Source organism: Dermatophagoides pteronyssinus, unplaced genomic scaffold (assembly GCF_027571235.1).
Source record: "Dermatophagoides pteronyssinus isolate colony J.1.1.1.1 unplaced genomic scaffold, Derpt_VIB-CSIC_2022.12 sq0002, whole genome shotgun sequence".
NCBI classification, from domain to species: Eukaryota; Metazoa; Arthropoda; class Arachnida; order Sarcoptiformes; family Pyroglyphidae; genus Dermatophagoides; species Dermatophagoides pteronyssinus.
The window spans coordinates 1,696,347-1,718,053 of NW_027461526.1; the positions used below are offsets into that span (position 1 = coordinate 1,696,347).

At 31.7% G+C, this 21,707-nt stretch overlaps 2 protein-coding genes across 3 annotated transcripts; one reads left to right on the forward strand and one right to left on the reverse strand.

The window, feature by feature from the left end:
- Positions 1–4,788: 4,788 nt before the first annotated feature.
- Positions 4,789–18,012, forward strand: LOC113790593 (cell adhesion molecule Dscam1-like). The gene is made up of 14 exons (XM_075824667.1): positions 4,789–5,209; positions 6,768–6,911; positions 6,963–7,184; positions 11,708–11,769; positions 11,855–11,960; positions 12,493–13,448; positions 13,501–13,796; positions 13,847–14,508; positions 14,568–14,927; positions 14,982–15,344; positions 15,401–15,796; positions 15,857–16,127; positions 16,178–16,557; positions 16,603–18,012. The coding sequence occupies exons 1-14, from the start codon at positions 5,080–5,082 to the stop codon at positions 17,853–17,855; spliced, it is 5,601 nt and encodes a 1,866-aa protein (XP_075680782.1). The 5' UTR covers positions 4,789–5,079; the 3' UTR covers positions 17,856–18,012.
- On the reverse strand, positions 18,000–21,654 carry LOC113798222 (uncharacterized). 2 transcript variants are annotated; one of them, XM_027348726.2, is made up of 9 exons: positions 21,495–21,636; positions 21,179–21,272; positions 20,956–21,115; positions 19,823–20,886; positions 19,569–19,773; positions 19,285–19,505; positions 19,124–19,223; positions 18,556–19,067; positions 18,000–18,491 (listed from the first exon to the last, which is right to left on the reverse strand). In XM_027348726.2, exons 3-9 carry the CDS (start codon positions 20,999–21,001, stop codon positions 18,141–18,143), a joined length of 2,499 nt encoding a protein of 832 aa, XP_027204527.2. In that variant the 5' UTR covers positions 21,002–21,115; positions 21,179–21,272; positions 21,495–21,636; the 3' UTR covers positions 18,000–18,140. The 2 variants fall into 2 exon arrangements, with proteins under 2 accessions (XP_027204527.2, XP_027204534.2); XM_027348733.2 differs by lacking the exon at positions 21,179–21,272 and having other exon boundaries at positions 20,956–20,978; positions 21,495–21,654.
- Positions 21,655–21,707: the final 53 nt, after the last annotated feature.

Genomic DNA, 21,707 nt, shown 5'->3' on the forward strand with positions numbered 1-21,707 from the left:
AAGACGACATTAACAACACACACACACACACAAACATAAATGGTATAACAGAATTCCGTATATGTGTGGAATAAAAATTGCATTTTATTTTGCCTGGTTTGCCTATCTGTATCTGATTGTGTGTGAAAATATTTTTCAATTTTTTTCTATCATCATCAACATGATCGTCATTGTCGTTTAAGTTTCAAATTCGTTTCGTTTTTGTCATTCTATGTTATAACATCACCACCATCATCATCATTATCATCTATTTGTTGGTGGGCAAGATCTAGAATCCAGAATCTAGATCTAGATTGTAAAATCTAGATGATGATGATGATGATGACAATCATTGTCGTTTATTGAAACATTTACATTTGATTCATTCCTCGAATTGCAATATTACATACACACACGCATAAAATACTAAAAATACAACAGCCGAAAAAATGTCTTTTTCTTTTCTTTCTTTTTTTTTGAAAATGTGGTTTGAAATACGAATCGAATAGAATGACAACAGAATGAATTGAAGAAATGAAATGAAATGAAACATTTTTTTTTTTTTAAATTTATTTTATATTCCCGTCATCGGATAGATTCGATTTTATAGATAAGTTTTGTTTTTCATCCATCTTTGTAAATGTTTGGTTTGTTTGTTTAGATTTATAAATGACATATGTATCGATTTTATTATTATTATTATTTTGAGTACAAATCGATAACAAATTCTCAACATAATTCATAGGAGAAAAATAAATGTCAACGTAAACAATCAATGTGTGTGTGTTTTTCTTTTCTTTTTCATTTTGTTTCGAATGAAAGAAAGAAAGAAAGAAAAAACACATTGATTTTATTTGAAGAAAAATATCATTTAGTTTTTTTTATTGATGAATAGAAACGATAGAAAATTGATTATTGGATATGATGATGAAAATATTTTACCATGTTATGATATTGAATGTATTGATGTAATGTGTAAATTTATTTGCACAGATTCTTCATTTATCTGATTTGATTGATTCAATCAGTTTTTTTTTCAATATTCGATGTGATTGATGATCGATAATCGTTGATAATAAGGAAAAATATAATTATGTTGAAAATGAAAATAAATTATTGAAAATTATAATGATGACTTTGGAAATAAAAATAAAAAATATTAATAACCGATCAACACAGAAACATAATTATTAATTTTGGAAAAAGAAGGTTAATATTTTGTTTATTTCTGTAACAAATTCTGTTTGAATTCATAGATTTTTTCACGATTGATTTGTACTTATCATTTATTTTCAAATTATTTGTTCTGCTGAGAAGAAAAAGAAAAATCAAGTCTAAATTAAGTGGTATTGAAAGGGAGAGAGAGCAAAAAGAAAGCGAACAAATTGAATTACAACTGAATCAAACGATTTCAATGATGATGATGAGAGCCATCATTATCATTATCAATAGAATCATTGAGAACGAAAAAATTCATACAATTTATTTTGGATAGACAAAAAAAAAGACCAAGACAAACGGACGTGAACAACAACAACAACAAATCATCGTATCGAATCAGAGAAAAAAATATACTAGTAACGAATTTGAATTGAATTGGTAAATGAATGAATGAATGAATGTTTCAATTTCAGTTGTTTCATTCATATGAATGTAAATGTAAGTGTGTGCGGAGATGTTTGCTGTCTCTACGAGAAAAACATACATAAAAACCAACTAGACAGGAAGGAAGAAACTAGAGTAAGATTCGGTATAATGTATGTGTGTGTAGTGCTTCAGCAGAAGATGTGAGAAATTGAAATAAAAATTGATTCAATGGTAACCGATTCTTTGGGTAACGGCTGGTTGTTTTCTTTTTTATCCATTTTTTTGTATTTAGTTGAAAAAAAATAAAATCTTTCGGTAAAGGTTCATCGTTCTAAAAAAAAGAGAAAAAAATTGAAACCGAATTTTGAAAATAAGAAAAAAAATCTCAAAAATAGATATATTGAACAGGAAAGAATCAAAAAGAATATATCAAGAATTGAATCGTCTTTTCTTTGGATGGAAATAAGAAATTCTTTTTTTTTCAAAAAAAAGAATCTCTTCCAATCGAAAAATCAAATGGCTGGAAAATGATTCAAATGAATGAACAGCAGGCATCAATCGGGCAGCAGATGTGCCAAATGATGGTTTGTGTGTGTGTGTGTATACCAAAAAAAAAGACCTAAGTCTTCTATAAGAAACAAATACAGAAAGAGAAAGAAAAAAAATTGGAAAACCATAATACACGTTTGGCCATCAAACTAAATGGCAATCACATCAATGATATATACGTGAGTTTTTTTGTTGTGCATTTGTTATGTGGGTGGATGTATGGATGGATGGTTGAATGGGTGTGCAGACCCGAGAGATGTTCAGATTTTTTTTTCTCTCTCTTAATTTAGCCGAAAAATGTTTATACATACCATAATACAATCGTCATCATCATTAGCAATGATTTTCGACTAGATTTCAGGAATTATTATTATTATTTTGGTCCAAAATTTCGATCTCTCAATGAAAAAAAGGAATAAAATACTGATGGCCATTGAACAAAAACCAAAACTATTATTCTATGAACAAAAAAAAACGTATTCTTCATCTATAGTGATGGATAGTTTTTTTTATAATATCTTTCGATTCGAGAAAAAAATAAATATAAAATATTGGTTCAACATTATTTGACAAGTTTTCAATTGTCTCCTGTGGCTATTTGTTATTATTATTATTATATGCGAAAATTATAACAACAATAAACATTCGGAAATCATTATGAAAATAAGAAAATGACGGTGGTTGCTGTGGTTTTTGATGATATTACCCAAGATTATTATTATGCGAGTGGTTCAGATTGTGATTCTCACTTTTACGATTAAATATTCTAAAAGTGTTTGTCTTGTTTTCTTTGTACACATTACAAAACGCAAGAAGAAAAAAAAACATTTTCAACATGCCTTCAAGGATTTGTATCATTCAAATCTGTACTTTATAAAAAAAAACAACAACAAAATCAATGTGTTAATAATCCGGAAATATTTCACTTACTTGAATTTTTTTGAATCAAACATAAAACATGACATCCGAATGATCATTATTATTATTTGTATCTAATCAAATGAGAAAAAACATCAGCAAAATAAATGTTTGCTCAGTCATAATATGAGAATATTTGGAATTTCAGTGAGAAAAAAAAACGAAAAATTGAATTTAATAACTGACCAACACGAATGATTTATAAATTCAAACTATTCATACCTGGATACGATATGTAAGATGTTTGATGCGTGACTGGAATATTATATGAAAATTGAAATTATATTTATAAAAATATAAGAAAAAAATTCAAAACAATTTCAAGTCTTCCAATTCATTTTAACAATTTAGTCACAGGAATTCTGTTATTGCGACTTTTTTTTGTTCTTTACTTCAAATTTTAAAGTCTTTGTTTTTTCTCTTTAAAAATCATCGTTATTATCTTTGCCTTCGTCGTCGTCAACGGCAAAAATAGCAAAAAGAATTCAGATCACTGAGAACAGGTCTTTTTAAAAAAGTATCTTTTTTTAAAGTGAAAAGTTTTTTCATCTGAAATGCGATTGTCGTTTTTTTGAAGTTGCCAGACAAAACAAACAAAACAAAACAAAACTATTAACGATATTTGAGATTTGATCCATAAAGTTATGACAAACAAAAAAAAATATGATTCAAAACTAATAGTGATAAAAATGTTTGCTGAATTTGACAATGAAAATGTAAGAGTTTTTTTCAGGAAACTTTTTTATAATTCCAAATGAATGAATCTTAATAGATTGATATCTTATGATTAGTTTAAATTGAAAATTTAGCAGTATTCATTCATTTGTTTGTTTGTTTTTTGTTTAAAAACATTCAAAGAAAAGAATTTTAGTTGAAAAAAATCGCGCCAATGCGAATAAGTTACAGAAATTATTAGCAATACTTTTTTTTTGTTTCATATTTCATCGAATTGGTAGTAAATTAGCAAACAAAAACCAAAAAAGTTCGTGTGCAACAAATCACTTATGATGGTGTTGGGTGGACAGTTTGAGCAGAAATTAAACTAGATTATCTGTGTTTATAACAGGTAACCAATGTGGATGTTTTTTTTCGAACATCTTTCCCATATCAAAACTGATAATTTGTAAATTTTTATCATTTTGTGAATATCCGAAAAGATAATCGCTTGAATAAAGTTATTATTATTATTATGAAATTTATCATTCAGATAACTAGGAATTCCAGAATAAGAAAAGAAAATGAACAAAAATTGCTAGTGGTGCAAAAAAATTCATTATAAAAGCTACACACTCATATTATTTTATATAACAGTGTAGCAACCGGCAGAATTTTTTGACGACGCAAGTCCCAAAAAACAATATCCAAAATCTATTTCGATTCAAGTTCGTGAAGTGATAGAAAAAAATTAGAGCGCCAATAAAAATGAATCTCAGTAAACATTTAGACTTGTTCGGTGAATGATCTTGCATCGTAAGCACATTGGAATCTAACGACAGAATTGTGTGGATCAAATATTTTCTTGTTTTGTTTTGAAAAATTATCGATGAAAACAAAGCAATTTGAAAAACCAATTGATATTCATTTGATTCAATGGGTTTTTTTTCGAAAAAATAAAATAAAATTTCGCTTTAAAATATTTATAAATTTTTTTCAATCTGTCAAATGATGTATGTATGTTCGAATACTGAATAAATTGCAAGCAAGATTTTTTCCCAACAAAAATGTGACAAATTCTTTTGGTACAAATTTTTTTTATCATTTTCGTGTCCATACATTTGATGTTCAAATTTAAGTGATTTACATGATTGAAAGTTCAAAATTTGAAATTCAATTCAACAGCAAGCAAGAAAAATCTGATTGTTTTTTTTCTTCATTATTCTTTCCTTGTTTTACTCTAATGCAAAAACAATTTATTTATATTAGAGAAAAAATTTGCATACCAAAAATGAATAATATTAGAATGAATGAATATCAATAAGTTTATTGATCGAATTAGATCGAACAAAATAAACAACATCAGCACCAACAACAAAAATCAAAACAGAAATGAAGAAAAAGATGAAAAAACGTTTAATGAACAAAAAAACATCAAACGATAGAATATTATTATCATCATTATCATCATTTTCAATTATAATTATTACCATTTTGAATGTAATATTTCATCATAAACAAGGTATATAGAATTTTTTTTTCTATTTCTTTTCTTATTTGATTCTTTTCATATTATAAATCTATCAAATTGTATAAATTTTTATCGAAATCTTGAACTGTCTAAAAGAAATACTTAATTTAATAATTTTGTTTCTTGTTTTAAATCCAAACTAATCCCAGTGTTTTTTTTTTTGACTTTTTTATGTTTTTCGTTTTTTCTCTTCTTCTGACAACCTACAACTACAACAGAAAAACGATATGAATTTTGTTAGAAACATTAAATTCGATACAAAATTGTATTTCGAATCGAAATGAATTGATGAAATGATGATGATGAAACTAATTCGATGTATTATTATTATTATTATTATTATTATTATTATTATTATTATTATTATTAGCAATATAAAATAAATATTAATCCTATAGATGTTGAGAAGCTATGATAAGAAATGATATGATGGTTTTTCTTTTTGAGAAAAAAAAACAGAATGTCGAGGACATCCGAATAGAAATGTTGATCCCTGAATGTATATGTCATCATCATAATAATATTAACAAAACAACAACTGAAAACATTGATAGAACCAAACGATCAGATTCATAAATATTTTTCTTACAATCCAAGAATCCAAATGAAAAAGGATTTTGTACCAAAAATAAAGAAAAAAGAAAAGAAAAGAAAATTCAAGATTTTTTTTTCAAGATATAAGTGAATGAATAACCAAAGCAGCCAAAAAAACGAAACTGAAACGATGAAAAGAAAGGCTTGTGGTGATGATTAATAACAATTTAATTAGTGAATCCTTGTTCATTTTTCACAATAGAGATAAATAAAAACAAGAAAAATAAAGCTAGAGTAAAGAAAACCCAAATGAATATGAAATTTATTCACTTCATATTAAGCCATTGTATTTAATAACAACTTATTCAAGCTAACAAGGTCTTTTCTTCTTCTTTTTGTTGGGAATCTTTCCTGAATATTACCACATATCTTAACTAATATTAATTGTTTTTTTCATTTATTCACTTCACTTTAAGAAATAATCTAACTTGACTTGATTTTAGTTGAGGGGAAAAAAATTTCACTGGTTTGTCATTTTTGGGTTTTTTTCAACCAAAGCACAAATACATTAATTTATTTTACCACTATAAAAAAATCTAAATGAAAAATTGAAAAAGTAAAACTTTAAGACTTCATCATCATCATCATTATGATTACCATCATTATGATAATCATTAGTAGAAAAAACTAACTGATAAAATATAAATTCTTTTGTCATTTTATTCCTGTAAATGCATAGCTAATTTGTTATTTGAGCATCACAACAGTAGTTCTTCAGTATAATTCCAGCGGGATGAAAATTAATGATGAAATTTAAATTCTCTCTACAATAATGATCATGTGCATAATAAATGCAATATTTTCATTTTCTTGTATTGTTTTTAATATAGTTTGATAACAAACTTTAAATTTTTTGACATTTTTTTTGTATCCTGAAAAATAAATCAGAACCTATTATTATGAGCATTAAATTTTTTTTCTGGTTTCATTTTTTTCTTCTTCTTTTCGCATAAAGCTCAAGCTGCATTATCACAATCATTATCATTATCATCAAATAAAATTCAACCAGAAAAACGTGGACCAGAATTTTTAGTTGAACCACCTAGTTTGGTGATATTTTTAAATGATACAGGAAGTATTATAACCTGTAGTGCCAAAGGTAAATTTAGATGTTTAATAAACAGAATAATTATTAATTGAAAATGATTAGGAATACCAGCGCCAACAATAACATGGACACGAGCAGATGGAACACCATTAGTACAGATACCTGGAATACGGCAAATACGTAAAGATTTACTAACAACACAGCTTGTATATTTACCGTTTTCAGCATCAACATATAGACAGGATGTTCATTCGGGTATTGTACGTTGTATAGCTGCCAATCAAGCTGGATCAATTCAAAGTCTTGATGTTCATATTCGTGCCAGTAAGTGATAAGCAAATTTTTTTACATTAAAAAATGTTATTTTCAAATCGATGAAACAAAAGTAATATATGATCATTTATTCAGATTATGAATTTTATCATTGAAATGTGATGTGATTGATTAATCAATTCAATTTCGTAACGAAAAAACTATATAAGTGTTTTTTTTTTCGTTTTCTTATTTGCTTGAAACTCTATAGTTTCGATAATCATGATAATGATGATTGCTAAAATGGCAAACGAAAATCTTTTTTTCCATCAACTCGATTCATTTTCTTTCTATTTTTTGTTTTGTTTTCTTCGTTTGATTGAAAATTCAATCAATGTTCAATAATAAGTTATAAGAAATTTGTTAGCTTATTATATTCAAATAGCCAATCATTAATATTATTATCATTATTATCATGAATTATTATGATCACGAATGATGGCCAAAGGCCTTAGAAGAATAATATATTCTCTTCGAATCGAGAAGAAAGAATTGAACATTCATTTTCAATGATGACATATTATTATTGGTAACAAAATGACTAGATAAAAATCTAAGCTTGATTGACTGACAAATTAGAAAAAGAAAAATTCAATATATTGTTGAAAGAGACAAGGAAAATTATTCACATTAACAATTATCATTTTAGTGGAATGAAATAAAAGAAGAATATCAATGACAAGAACCAATAGGAATACCAATATATGAACAAACACAAATTGAAAAGGACCAGAAAAAAAGTTTGTTTCTGAAAAATTCTTATCAAAGTTTTTTTTTCTTCTTGGGATGAATGATTTGCTAAAATGAGGAGGTGGAGTCATTAATGAAAAAATATACAGTGATGATCAGTTTCTCTCTTTTGTTTCAACCACATTTATTACATATATTCAGTCTATTGAGTTGCTATAAAAACTTCTTCATCTTTCGATTCTCTTCTTTTTTTTTAATTCCAATCACAATTTGACATGTCATTGACAATGATGGCCAATTGGATTTTTGGGTGTGCGTGTGTGTGTGTTTGTTTGTGTGTATGCAAACCAGTGTTAAATCTGTTGTTACAATGAATCTCTTTTTTTCATTGTAAAAACAGATTCTAGTATAATATAAAGTCAAAAAAAATTGATAGAAAAAAAATATTTGTCAAACTCATCCATCTTCTAAAAGGTTGCAAATCGATCGATTCTATGAATATTTCTTCTTTTTTGGGTTTGACCAAAGAGAGAGAATTTTTTTTTTTTTTTTTGGTTTGGTTTGTGGATACATCAAAGAACAACGGAGGGTAAAACTTTTTTTTTATTCATTTTCAAGAAATCAATTCATGAATGTCAAATATTTTTTCTTCTTTTTTGAGAGATGAGATTCGTTTCTTTCTTTTTTTTGTTGGTTTTGGTTTTCTACGACCTATTCGAATAAACATTGAAAAAATGCATAAATGTATGGATGTTATTTTTTTCTCGACCATCACATATTTTGACTTTACGATTTTCCATAAATTTTTTTTGTTGCTAATATCCAACAATAAAACGACCATCTACATCATCATCAAAATGTTCGACATATTAACCGAGAAAGTGAAGAAAAAAAATTCATTTCAACATTGAATGACAGCTTTTTTTTTGTTATCCTCCTCCTCAAAACATAAAAGCACATCTATGAAATGAGAAATGAAAAAAAACTTGACATAAGCCATAGGCGCCACATTCTTTTACTCTTCTCCATTTTGACTATCACTTATCGTCATCATCATCGTATACTTTTTTTTCGAATGGACACTTTGACGGTTAATGGTATTTTCGATACTATGAATGTGTTTTATGTTGAAAACAAGTATAAAAAAAAGAGTAATACAATAATAATAATGAAAAAAATAGATAAGAAACGAATGGATGGATAGATTGATCGATGTTATTTATGGATGGATCGAACATTTAGAACAAATGTGTATTTATAGTAGAAAAGTAATAGAAAAGAAATTATCATTTCAAACAATTACAATCCAAATGTCATTGAAAGCATTGAAAAATGAAAAATCTTTGTCGTTTTATTGAAACAATAATTTCAACATCAGACAACAAATTTAATTAGTTGACACTTTTTTTCTCTCATCTTGTGTGGATTTAAAAACAGTGTCACCGATTTTTTCCGTTGTTGTTGTTGTTGATATTTTTTTTTGATTGGATATTTCAATTTTAATTTTCATCAGATGAAATTAATGATGAAATTACTATTATCAATATAAAATATTGATAATAAATAATGATAATGGTGATAAAAATAGAGTTTTACAAAACAATATACAAAAATCTTTTCCTACTCGTAATGTATAGTAATGTATAATTAAAATAATCCTAAAGATCATCATGACAACATTAAGAATGGTTACATCTACTATCGAAATATTAACATCAAGAATTTTATTCACTTACATTTCCTATCCTATTTTCTCTCTTTTTTATTCTTGTTCAATTTATATATAAAAATCTATAATCATTAATTTTCTATTGCCAGAAAAAAAATAATAATAATAAAACAGTAACAACAACCATATTTCGTCAGGCTATTATGGCCTATCAATATATTACCGTTATTTTTTTGTTGCTTCCTTAGATTTATCCACTTTTTTCTTGTGGATGTTTATAATCCAAATGCACGCACTATATCTACATTATGGTAAACATCAACAACAACATTTTTTTTATGGATAAAGTATAATGAACTTTTACATATATCGAAATATATCAATGGATTGATATTGTTGTTGTTGTCTTTTTTTTCTCGTATAATTTTTGTTGTTGTGGGTCTTGAAGGCTTATTTGATTCGATATAAACAACAATAACACATTATTATTATTATTATTTCTTCTTTTTTCGTTTCAGAGTATGATGAGAAATGATCATCAATTTTGTTATTTTAACAATATAGTTGAAAAAAATATAGGCAAAATGGAAAAAAATCCTGTGTGTAATACACACACAAATGGTCTGTAGATGATGATGATCTGAAGATCGTTATTATTAGAGCAATTAATCTGTGTGTGTGTGTGTGTGTGATGGTCAAGTGTTATTATTGTTATTATTATTATCCAAGTTCGGTTATTATTATTTTTATTAATACCATATATAACCATATATAACGAGAAGTCGTATTTTAGAATTCGGTCGATTTTATTTCTCTCTACGAAATAAATTTATGTGTCAGTGTCGTTATATTGTTATATCGGTGTTTCGGTGTATGCATGTAATCAATGATTATCAGATCAAATGATCATCAGACATGTTGTGAATGAACAACAAAAAACAAAACAGATAAAACGAATTTTAGGAAAAAAAAGAAATCAGTTAATAATAAATGAATGAAGGGGAAAAAATGTCATCATCCAAAAAAATGAATTATATCGGTGTGGATTGAAAAAGACCAGAAAAAAATTATAGAAACAAAATTCCGGTCGAAATTTTTTAATTCAATTCTTGCAAGAATTTAAAAAAAATCATTCATTTCATAATCATGAATCGTCTTCAGTCATTCGATAATAAAAGATCTTGGCGAAAAATATCATCATGCAGTATTTAAAAAAATGTGAATGAAAAAAATGAAAGAAAGTGGAAAAAAAGAAAAGTCAAGTCAAATCAACAAAACCATTCAACCGACTAGGCGACCACGAGAAATGCTGAATGTATGTATGAGTTATAAATGGATCGGTCTGGTTGGATGGACTTGTCAAATGAAAAAAAATGAACGAATTCAATTCAATCGAATGGATGAATGAATCGAATGGAAATCTTGCCACCGATAAACAAACAAATATGAAAAATATAAGTGAAATCTATAAGTGATAAAGATGACGGTAGTTGAAAAAAAGGTAATGATACTGAGAAAGCAAGAGAAAAGACTTACTTTATCCACATATAAAATGAAAATCAAATGAAGCATGAAATTTATTTCGAATATTTTTTTCATCAATTCTATTTTGAAATAAACCGATGGCCACTAAATCGAACCAAAAAAAATTTTTAGCATCATTTTTTCATCATCATCATCATCATCATCGTTTGGACATATGCTTTACTTTAATTTCGGAAAAAATAACGGGAATCATCATTTTTTTTCATTCGCTACATCAACCATTTGAGAAAGAAAAAATCTATGAGCAGCTTGAGATCATTGAATATTTTTTTGAGTAAATATATTATGCTCACATCAGATGAAATTCTTTAGCGAAAAACGAATTTGGACAGAAAATTGTGCAAGTGAAAAACGAAAGATTTTTTCCTGGTTGAATGAATTTTCAATATCCTCACTTTCGTTTTTTTTTCTCATATTTCAAATATTGGTGGATTTTATTCGATGCAACGAAATTGAGATCAAAAGAATAAAATCGTCAACGACAAAAATAGAGCGAAATATTTTTTTTATAGTGCAAAAGGAGAAAAAAAATAATGCAGGATTTGAATTATTTTAAAAAACACTGCATAGAAATGCAAGAAAATAGGCAAAGTTGTTAATTATTTTTTTTTCATTTATTTTAATAATTCAGGTGTTCGTCAACCATATGAAATTCAAGTGTATGATGATTTTGCTATTGAAGGGAATACAGGAGTAAGTGTGTAATCTTACTTTTTTAATAAATTTTATCTAACTGTTTTTTTTATCGATTTTAACTGTATAAATTAACATAAACCAGATTCTTCGATGTCATATACCAAGTTTTGCACGAGAATATATTCATGTAACGAATTGGCTACGTTATGGTGATGATGATCATCCGATAATTTCTAATCTACTTGGAGGTAAAAATTTTCCATTCAATTCAATTTAATGATGCATAAAAAATTTGATCAATTTGTTCAGAAAAGAGAAAAAAATCAATATTCACTGTTTTATTCGAACACAAGTGACTGATACCCGAGATAAGATTTTTTTTTATTCGAATCATATCACTTACTTATTTTTCAGGCTAATCAATCAATTTTTGTTGTTCGAGTTTTCGATATAGAGTTGACATATACACTAATAATAAACATTCGAATCGACCTGAGAAAAACCGAAAAAACACATTTCAGATTTTATTTTATTTTTGTTGTGTTTAACATCTTTATCGGCGAGATAAGATCCTTCACTATAGAATGTTTGATCGTACGAACCACAAAGATTTTCTCTAGAGAGAAAAAATTTGGTTTTGGTTGTACCAGAATTGCCAAGATATTTAGATTTGTGAAAAAAAAACTTTTTCCACACCATACATTGGAAAATAATGAAAACTTTTCATTTCGAAAAAAGTTTGAAAAAATCAATCAATGAATCAATATATTCGTTTTGTAGGTGGACGTTACAGTGTCATGCCCAATGGTGAGCTTCATATACATCGAATCAACAATGATGATGTCAATGATAATGATGATAATGATAATAATAATGATGATGATGATCAAAAAATCCAAAAAGATCGCCACCATCATAGTCATAAACGGAAGAAAAAAATGATGTTTCGATGTCAAACGAAGCATACCTTAAGTGGAATGATAAAATTAAGTGCCAATTATGGACGATTGATTGTCACAAAGCCACAGACAAAAATGCCGCCAAAAATCATCTTCAACAGTCCCGGTAGACAGAAAATTATTGCCAATGTCGGTCAGACAATCGAGTTGCCGTGTGTCGCCCAAGCTCAACCTTGGCCATCTTTTACATGGTATCGCATCAAACCAACATCAAACGACTTGCAATCATCCTCTCATCATAGCCTTCTTTCAACGTTAATCGATGGAAACAAATTGCAACGGCTTCAATTGTGGACATTTCAGGTTCCACTAAACAACAGATCCATTGATATAAATGACAAGAATGAATTGCTCAACGGAGAGCAATACATTACACCGTATCGCCTTAGCCGGGCAGGTCGATTCGTTCAAGTGGATAGTTCACTTTTCATTCGTGATGTAGCCATCGCCGATTCCGGTTATTACGTCTGTGTTGCCAACAATTCAATGGGTGAAGATCGTATTGAAATGGAACTGGTTGTCAAGGCGCCATTAAGTGTCACTATGACCCCATCATACATATTAGCTTCCGATGGTGATAATGTAGCATTCAATTGCACGATAACCGGCGGTTCGCCAGTTCAACAAATTCATTGGCGCCGGAACGCTAGACCATTAATGGCTGCGCAAGCAATAACCGCAAGTAATCGTCAGCATGCAAACCATCGTGTGCATTTATCGCACAATGATAGATTGCTCCAGATTCGACAAGTTCGTCGTGAAGACCGTGGCATGTTTGTAAGTATTTCAATAGCGATAAATCTGCAAAAATTAACTTTTAATTCGTCAGCAATGCATTGTCAGTAATGAATTCGAATCGGTCCAAGCGAGCGGTGAGTTGGCGTTGGCCGATGATCCGCCCACATTCATCACGGTTTTCACGATCACCGAACCATTGCGACCAGGTGTGCCTTTGTCGATCAAGTGTTCAGCTACTGGCACACCACTGCCGCAAATTGTTTGGACGTTGGATGGTGCTCCATTAGTCGAAAATGGACGAATTCGAATCGGTGACTATGTCAATGGCGATGGTATTGTCAACAGTTTTGTCAACATAAGTTCTCTTCGTACAGAAGATGGTGGCATGTAAGTCGGATCAATTCTATCAGATTTCAATATCAAATTTGCTTTTCTAGATATTCTTGCACAGCGTCCAACGATGTCCACTCAATCAGCCACTCTGGTCGCATTAACGTCTACGGTCCGGCGTTCGTCCGTCAAATGAAAAACTTGACAGCCATTTCGGGCCACACAGTTCATTTGCATTGTCCGGCGGCTGGTTACCCACTCGAATCGATCGTTTGGTTCAAGAAATCATCTCCTAGCGATCAAGGCAGTCGTTTGCCCCAAAACCATCGTCACAAGTCGCTGTTGAATGGCACGCTGGTTATCGAAAAAGTTGAACGCAACACCGATGAAGGAGCCTACAGGTGCGTGGTCACCGGGCCCAACGGTGCTAGCTCTGCCAGTGCTGAACTGTTCATTCGAATACTTGTTGCTCCTGTTATCAGTCCTTTCAATCCCCCGCCAAATCTTCGGGAAGGAATGCGAGTCATGTTGACCTGTTCGGTTGTCGAAGGCGATTCTCCAGTGCTCATTCATTTCCTCAAGGATGGCGAACCCATCCACGACACTCATAGCACAAGTGCCTCGCGTCGAATAAAGTTGGATGTAACTAATGAATTTTCGGCAACTTTGTACATTTCTTCAGTGATCGCCGAAGACTCGGGAAACTATACCTGCATCGCATCCAACATGGCAGCTGTAACTACATACTCAATCGTAGTCAAGGTCAACGGTAAGGACATCAGAAATTGGAAGTGTATTTGACTAATATGAATTACTTTTGATACCCAGTGCCGCCTAAATGGAAAATTCCACCCACCGATACCGAAGCCATTGAAGGTCAAAACGTGGTCATAGATTGCTCTGCCAGCGGTGAACCTCGAATCTGGTGGGAACGTGCCCATGACAAATCGTCGAGCTTAGCCTCCTCTTCCAAACTATCTTCATCATCGATAGGTCCGGCGGATGGAGAACCAGCGTCTATCGTTCATTTCTTCCGTACTGTGGTCAGCAATTCGCACATGCACACCCTGGAAAATGGCAGTCTCATGATCCGTGATGTGAGTGAAGAGGATTCAGGCGTCTACCTTTGCCAGGCCAATAATGGAGTAGGCTCAGGATTGAGCAAAGTCATCACGCTCAAAGTCCACGGTAAGATTTGAACACGAAAAAGTTCTCATTAACCTCATAACCTCATTAACACAGTGCCCGCACACTTCAAAAGTAAGTTTTCAGCTCATACTGTTCAACGTGGAGAATCAATCGAATTCGCTTGTGAGGCTTATGGTGAATTTCCAGTTTTGATGCAAGTTGCCAAAGATCGAATGCCACTCGATTTTGGTTCCGCATTCGACCGGTTATCATCCGATCCATTGCTTGAACAACAGATACTGCACACAGATAATCGGTATCACCTGCTAAGAAGAGTGACAGGTCAGTCGGATCGAGCAATTACCTCATACATTGTCCGCATCGCAAATGTTGATCGTCGCGATTCTTCCCTTTTCACATGTCTGGCATCCAACAACTTCGGCAAGGATGAATACAACTTTCAGTTGATAGTTCAAGGTAATTTTGATCAGAAGCTAGAACAATCATTGAATTTTTTTCTGTTTCAATTCCAGAACCACCCGGGAAACCAGAAAATGTTCATGTGTTGGAACTAGATAGCAGGTCCGCTGTTGTCGCTTGGTCACAGCCATATTCCGGCAACAGTCCCATTTTCGCCTATCATGTCGAATATCGCCAGTGGTTGGAAATATTACCCTCATGGCATCATCTCGACGCAACAACCAACCTGCAACAGCAAAACATCAATGAGCAAAATGGGAAGCTACACCAGCCATCATCAAAACCGGCCGGTACTATTTTCCGACAAACATTGATAGGAACTGAATCGTCAATCAGTCTGCGTTCTCTTAAACCGATGACTACGTATGAAGTTCGAGTTCAGGCAGAAAACAAGTTGGGACTCGGTCCATTTCAAATGCCACCGCTCAAAATCACGACTAAAGAGGAAGGTTAGGATGGACTGTTTAAATTGGACTGAGACAAAGATTACAAATTTTCTCTATTTCTAGCGCCATCTGGTCCTCCGTTAAACATTCACGTCTACCCATCAAGTGCACATTCACTGCAGGTCACATTCCATCCGCCACGAATAGAACATCAAAATGGCCAGATTCTGGGTTACTACGTTGGCTATAAAGCCATTGATCTGGACGAACACTTTATGTTCAAGAAGGTTGTTGAGGAAAAATCCTCACAACCATCGACTCAGAACAAAGAAGTAAAGATTACAGATCTTCGACGTGCGACCAAGTACTTGGTCATTGTCCAAGCCTTCAATAGGTTCGAATTCCATTGATTATAAACCTGAAACTTATGTCGCTTTGTTATAGAATTGGCCCAGGACCACAATCAGAGGAGGTGATTGGCGAAACTTTGGTGAACGATCCGCCACGAGCACCAATTTTGACATCGGTCAACGTTAATTATGATTCAGTCGAACTAAGTTGGTCGATCGAAGCAACCGACGATTCATACGCTGCAGAGCAACAAACATCCAACTCGGACGTACCAGAGATAACCGGTTACTTTCTGTATGCAAAATCTTCCCAATCTGGAGAGTGGAAGGAACGACAAGTTGATTCTCAACAAAACTCATACACGTTTACAAATCTGTTGTGTGGCACGCAATATCAATTCTATGTTATTGCTTACAACAACGTTGGCAAAGGCGACCCTAGCCAGGCAATTGCCGTTCGCACCAAGGGTTCTGGTAAGATTTGCAAAATTATATGGATTATTAACAATTTATCTTCAGTACCAATAGCCCCGAAGAACTGGAATTCATTCATCACTGTCAACTCAACCGTAGCACTGATTCGTCTGGATGCTTGGCTTGTAAATGGGTGTGATATCAAATACTTTGTACTTAAGTATCGGCCGCGAATGGATTCCGAATGGCTTGTGGCTTCATCAAAAATCTCGCCTCGTGAACAACGTTTTGTTGAATTGGTTGATTTACGACCTGCCACATGGTACCTGCTAAACATGGCTGCCTTAACCGACATAGGCACCACTGAAGAAACCTACATGTTTGCGACCTTGACCATGGATGGTGAAACGATCCCACCATTGGAAACTATCTCACGCACATTGACATCGGAAAATTCAATCTCGGCTTCTTCGGGCTCTATGGGTTCAAGTGGCGGAGTTGGCGGATCAAACACACTTAGCTCGATGCAATCATTGACCATTGTCATACCGGCAACATGTTCTGTGATAGTCCTTACTGTGATCATTTTAGTCGCTTGTTTTGTTACTGGAACAAAGCATCAACGTTCATCTTTTCAGCATCAATTAGAACAACAGCAGCAGCAACAATACGACGATACACTAATCACCGCTCATTCTAATATAAGCAATAATGGATTCACATCAACACACCCAAGTATTACCGCAACACCTTTGCATCAGCATTTTGATCATTATCATTCGGATCAATATTGTACTCCTTATAGCACGACAAATCTTTCACAAAGTGAACCACGATATTGCCTAACAAATGTACAACAACAACAACAGCAATTGCCATCATATGGGTTCTCTGCTTCCAATGAAAGTCTATATGAACTACCGAATGCTACACAATCGACCAAATTCGCAATGGTGTCAAAAACAAAAGCAGCAGCATCATCGGACAATGAAATCGAATTGTTGAATCAGAATTCACCCCAAACAATGACATATGCTACTCTAAAAAAACGGAACATTATTCAAAATGAACAACAAGTTATGTGTGATGTTGACGATAGAAATAATAGGCCATCATTCAATGGACAATCAACGAATACTACGATAATGACCACATGTTTGGATTCCAAATTGATCTGTGATAATGATAATAATAATGAGGAAAGCATCAATCAAATTACAAAACAGAATCTAACGCAACCGTATAATCATCATCATCATGGTATACTTCAAGCAAACAGTACTACCACGAAAAATATTTTATCACCAATGATCTGGCTTTTGGTTGGTTGGTGGAAATTGAATCTGTTGATTTTCTAATCATTTATAATTCTTTAATGCAATCGAACAAGTTACATGATGTCCATATAATTTATCACTGCCAAATAAAAGTGTATATTGAATATTTCCATTGTTGGTTGTAATTTTTTTATACACTAAAAATAAAACAGCATTTTGGATGCATTTAAAATCATAACACGCAGAACTGTGACTTATTTTTAATGGAAATCAGGAATCATATAAATTTTCGCAAATTAAAATAAATCAATTTTAAGTTTTAAGAGAGTGAAAAAAGGTATTTGTTTAAGAGATGTAAAAATGATTTCAACTAAAAATATAATAGTCATCACTAGCCAGTGGTGCATTTGGTATGGTGGCTGGTGATGATGATCCATTGGCTGAACGATCTAATGGTAGACGAAGATCTTGTAATAGATCGAATTCTTCATCTCCATTGGCTGGCGATGATTGATCACGATTACTAATGTTTGATGAATGTGATTCTTCAACATTGCGATTTCTTGTTTGATTATCACCAACAATTGATGATTGCGCTTGAGAGGATGAAGCATATAGCAATTTTTCATTGTCATCGAATATGAGCCATGACCAAATGTTGGCCGCATGTATCAGTATATTTTTCAAATTTGTGGTCAATTGAAGCGTATTAAAATGCTGCAGTTTTAATTTAAAAGTGAACAAATTATTAGAATTTTTATGTTTTATCAAAATTACTAACCTTCAATATTTCTGTGGCATCGAAGCGTTGAACCATGATTAAGTCACGTTCGCGACGAATAATAGCTAAACATATGCACAATACATATAATTCAGTGTCTGAAAGTCGTCGGGATCCACCGCTATAAGTTGTCGTCATTGATTCTTGCGAATCGGTGCTATCGATTGACTCGGAATTTTCCTCAACAATTTTGCATTGTTCGTCAATTTTGTTAGCCAAATCTGATGCTATTTCTGCTGTATTATCTCCATCAATGTTATCTAATTGTGGATTAACAACATTTGATTCCGTTGTTGTTGGAGTTTGATCGTTTGATTTTGACGTCTTTTCAACTACCAATTGTTGTCGAAGTAAATTTTTATAATATTTTTTCATTGATGAACAAGTCCATATTGATTCCCATAATAATAGAACTTCTTGATAATCATCAGAATTTGATTTCATAAATTCTCGTTTGAATTGACAAACAATCCAACGGAATGCAAAATAACAATTGACCGATTCATTATTGGCTGAAAATAATAATTATATGAAAATTATATACCACTTATTCAAACTAAGATCATACCAAGATATTGGGCAAATATTGGATCAGTCAATTCAATCAATTTCCATAGCATTTCCAATTGATGTTTTATTGTCAACTGTGACATTTCAAAATTATTGTTCTATAGATTATACCAACATCAATTATCATGAAATAAAGACAGATTTTTTTTTATAACTCACAGTAAATTCCATGGTCTGAACAAAAAACCAGAAAGCTTTACAGGTATCACCTTCAGCCACATAAAGTAATGGTGAAACAAGATCTGACATTCCTTGCACGTATCCAGTATCAAAATCATACATCATATAAGTTAATAAAATTTCTTTCAATTTGTCCAGGTTTTCATTGCGATCACCATTATAGAATGGGTGGGCTCGATCACAACGAATCACATCACGCTCTGTCACGATAAAAACAATTTACTATCATTATGACAAAACTATATGTAAAATTTAACTATTACCTATCAATGATTTACGCTCTCGAAACAACATAAAACGTTTTTCTTGTTCGGGTAATATTGATTGCCACTGTGATCGATAATGTTCAAATAGTTTTTGCTTTGATGACCAATCAAATTGCTTACGGCAATCTTCATTATCATTATCACCGTCATAAAGTCCCAATATATATGGCCATAGTCGAAGGCGAAGTTTTTCAGAAATTCCCTAATAAAAATACTATTATTTTAGCCTATTTTTATGGAAAAATACATACACCTAGAAAAACCCGTTGTCGAAGTAATTCGATTGTCCAAGTTTTTTCCTCAAATTCTTCCAAATCAAGGGGCTCATGACGAGTTTGAGGATGTGTACATTGAATCAATGGTAAAACTGGTGGCGGTGCCGGTATTCCTTCATCGTCTCTGCGAACAATTCGTTCGGCAGTTCCTGGTGGACGTGAAACAGTAGGCAAAGTCGATGGGTGATTATTAACTGGACTGGCTAAATTGTTGAGAATATTATAGCCATGTGAATAGATTTGAGATGTAGGTACTCGGACCAAATTAGTTACACGATTCAAAGTATTTAACGATGCGTTTAACGGATCATGAAGAAAATCTCTAATGGGCAGAATACCTGGTTTATGCATCGGTGGTGCATACGGATTGTGCATGGTATAATAGCTATGTTGAGATCTCAATGAATGTACATTGGATGTTGCTTGTTCTTGTTGACCGAGATTAGATGATGATGATGGTCTATTGCTACTGGCTTCAACATCAGCAGCAACTGATGAAGCAGTTATAAATTCATGCATTTCATTCATCATTTGTCTACCACTTGCTGGATTCAAGTTAGGATTTGAAACATTATCACCATCGTGGTCAATATCTAACAATAATGTGTCATGTACTTTTTGATAATATAAGGACATTTCTGTTGGTAATGTTGCAATTATATGATCATGCATATGACCTAAAGAGTTTTTAATGGCTGAACCAAGATAGTGGCGAAGTTCGCCACTTAGATTATCCTGATTTATTGATGTTCTATCCCTTTGTTTTTCTTGTTTACGTCGTTCTCGACGTTCTTTTTTAGATGGTCGATTGATTTGTGAATTCGATGATGAAGAAACGGCACTAGTGCTGGCTTCGGTCAAATGAACATTGCTATTTGTTGGTTCTTGATACTGTTGTTCACGATTGATTTCATCAAAGGACTTGGGATCATATTTTTTCAATGAATTTTTTATACGACGCAAATCACGACGTTGTTGACGATCCAAATGCGAACGGGAATCTGATGATGACTTCTTGAGCTGATGTTTTCGTTTATTTTCTATTTAACAAGAAAAAAATCCCATAGTACAATAAAAAATTAGAAAAAACAACCAGAATTAATCTTTACGGGCAGATGATGATGAAGCCGTACTGGATGATCGAGATGGTTCCATCAAAAAATCGTTTGCATTCGGGGGTGGTTATGCAAAAAATGTGACAAAAAAATTCAACAATCAAAATCAAAAAACAATACGTATTCACGTTTTTTTAGTTAAATTTTTTTTCAACTGACAACGAACAAAAATGAATGGATTAGTTGACAATTAAAAGAAAAAACTATAAACTCATACTTTTAATCGAATCGATGTGTGAATTAAAACAAAAAAAAATTTCATCAGTTTTCGATCATTCAATATTAGCAAATAAAATGAAATGAAAAAGAACCTAAAAAGCAAAAAATAACAAAAACAATGAATGAGATTATTGCTATGGAGCAAATATAAAATATGATTGCAGGTTTTAATCAGATAGAAGCAAATTTAATTTTTGGATTTTCGTTTGGTTTTTCAAAGTTTTAGTTTAAAAAACAAATAAACAACCAAAATAATTGAAGCTACTTTTCTCTTCTTCATCATCATCCGTGATAAATAACGGGTTCATGCTTACCAGGGATCTTTTTTCATCAACGATTACACTCGTTGAATTATCTTAAATTTTTGATTTATTATGAATGACAGTTGAAAGCGATTCATCGATAGATTACTTAATTGTTAAAAAATTGGAAAAATCAACTGCGGCGTAGTTTGTCGTCATTAAAATCGATCCAATGATGATGATGAGTAATTATACTTTGGAATATTTTGATTCGTTTATGGGATG

Bases quoted from the DNA above. Each gene is read 5' to 3' on its own strand.
- LOC113790593 (XM_075824667.1), top strand. From the start codon at position 5,080: ATGAAGAAAAAGATGAAAAAACGTTTAATGAACAAAAAAACATCAAAC. The intron at 14,509-14,567 runs GTAAGGACATCA...TTTGATACCCAG, and splicing joins AATCGTAGTCAAGGTCAACG to TGCCGCCTAAATGGAAAATT. The intron at 15,797-15,856 runs GTTAGGATGGAC...CTCTATTTCTAG, and splicing joins AATCACGACTAAAGAGGAAG to CGCCATCTGGTCCTCCGTTA.
- LOC113798222 (XM_027348726.2), bottom strand. From the start codon at position 21,001: ATGGAACCATCTCGATCATCCAGTACGGCTTCATCATCATCTGCCC. The intron at 19,506-19,568 runs GTAATAGTTAAA...TTATCGTGACAG, and splicing joins AGAGCGTAAATCATTGATAG to AGCGTGATGTGATTCGTTGT. The intron at 19,068-19,123 runs GTATGATCTTAG...TATTATTTTCAG, and splicing joins AATATTTGCCCAATATCTTG to CCAATAATGAATCGGTCAAT.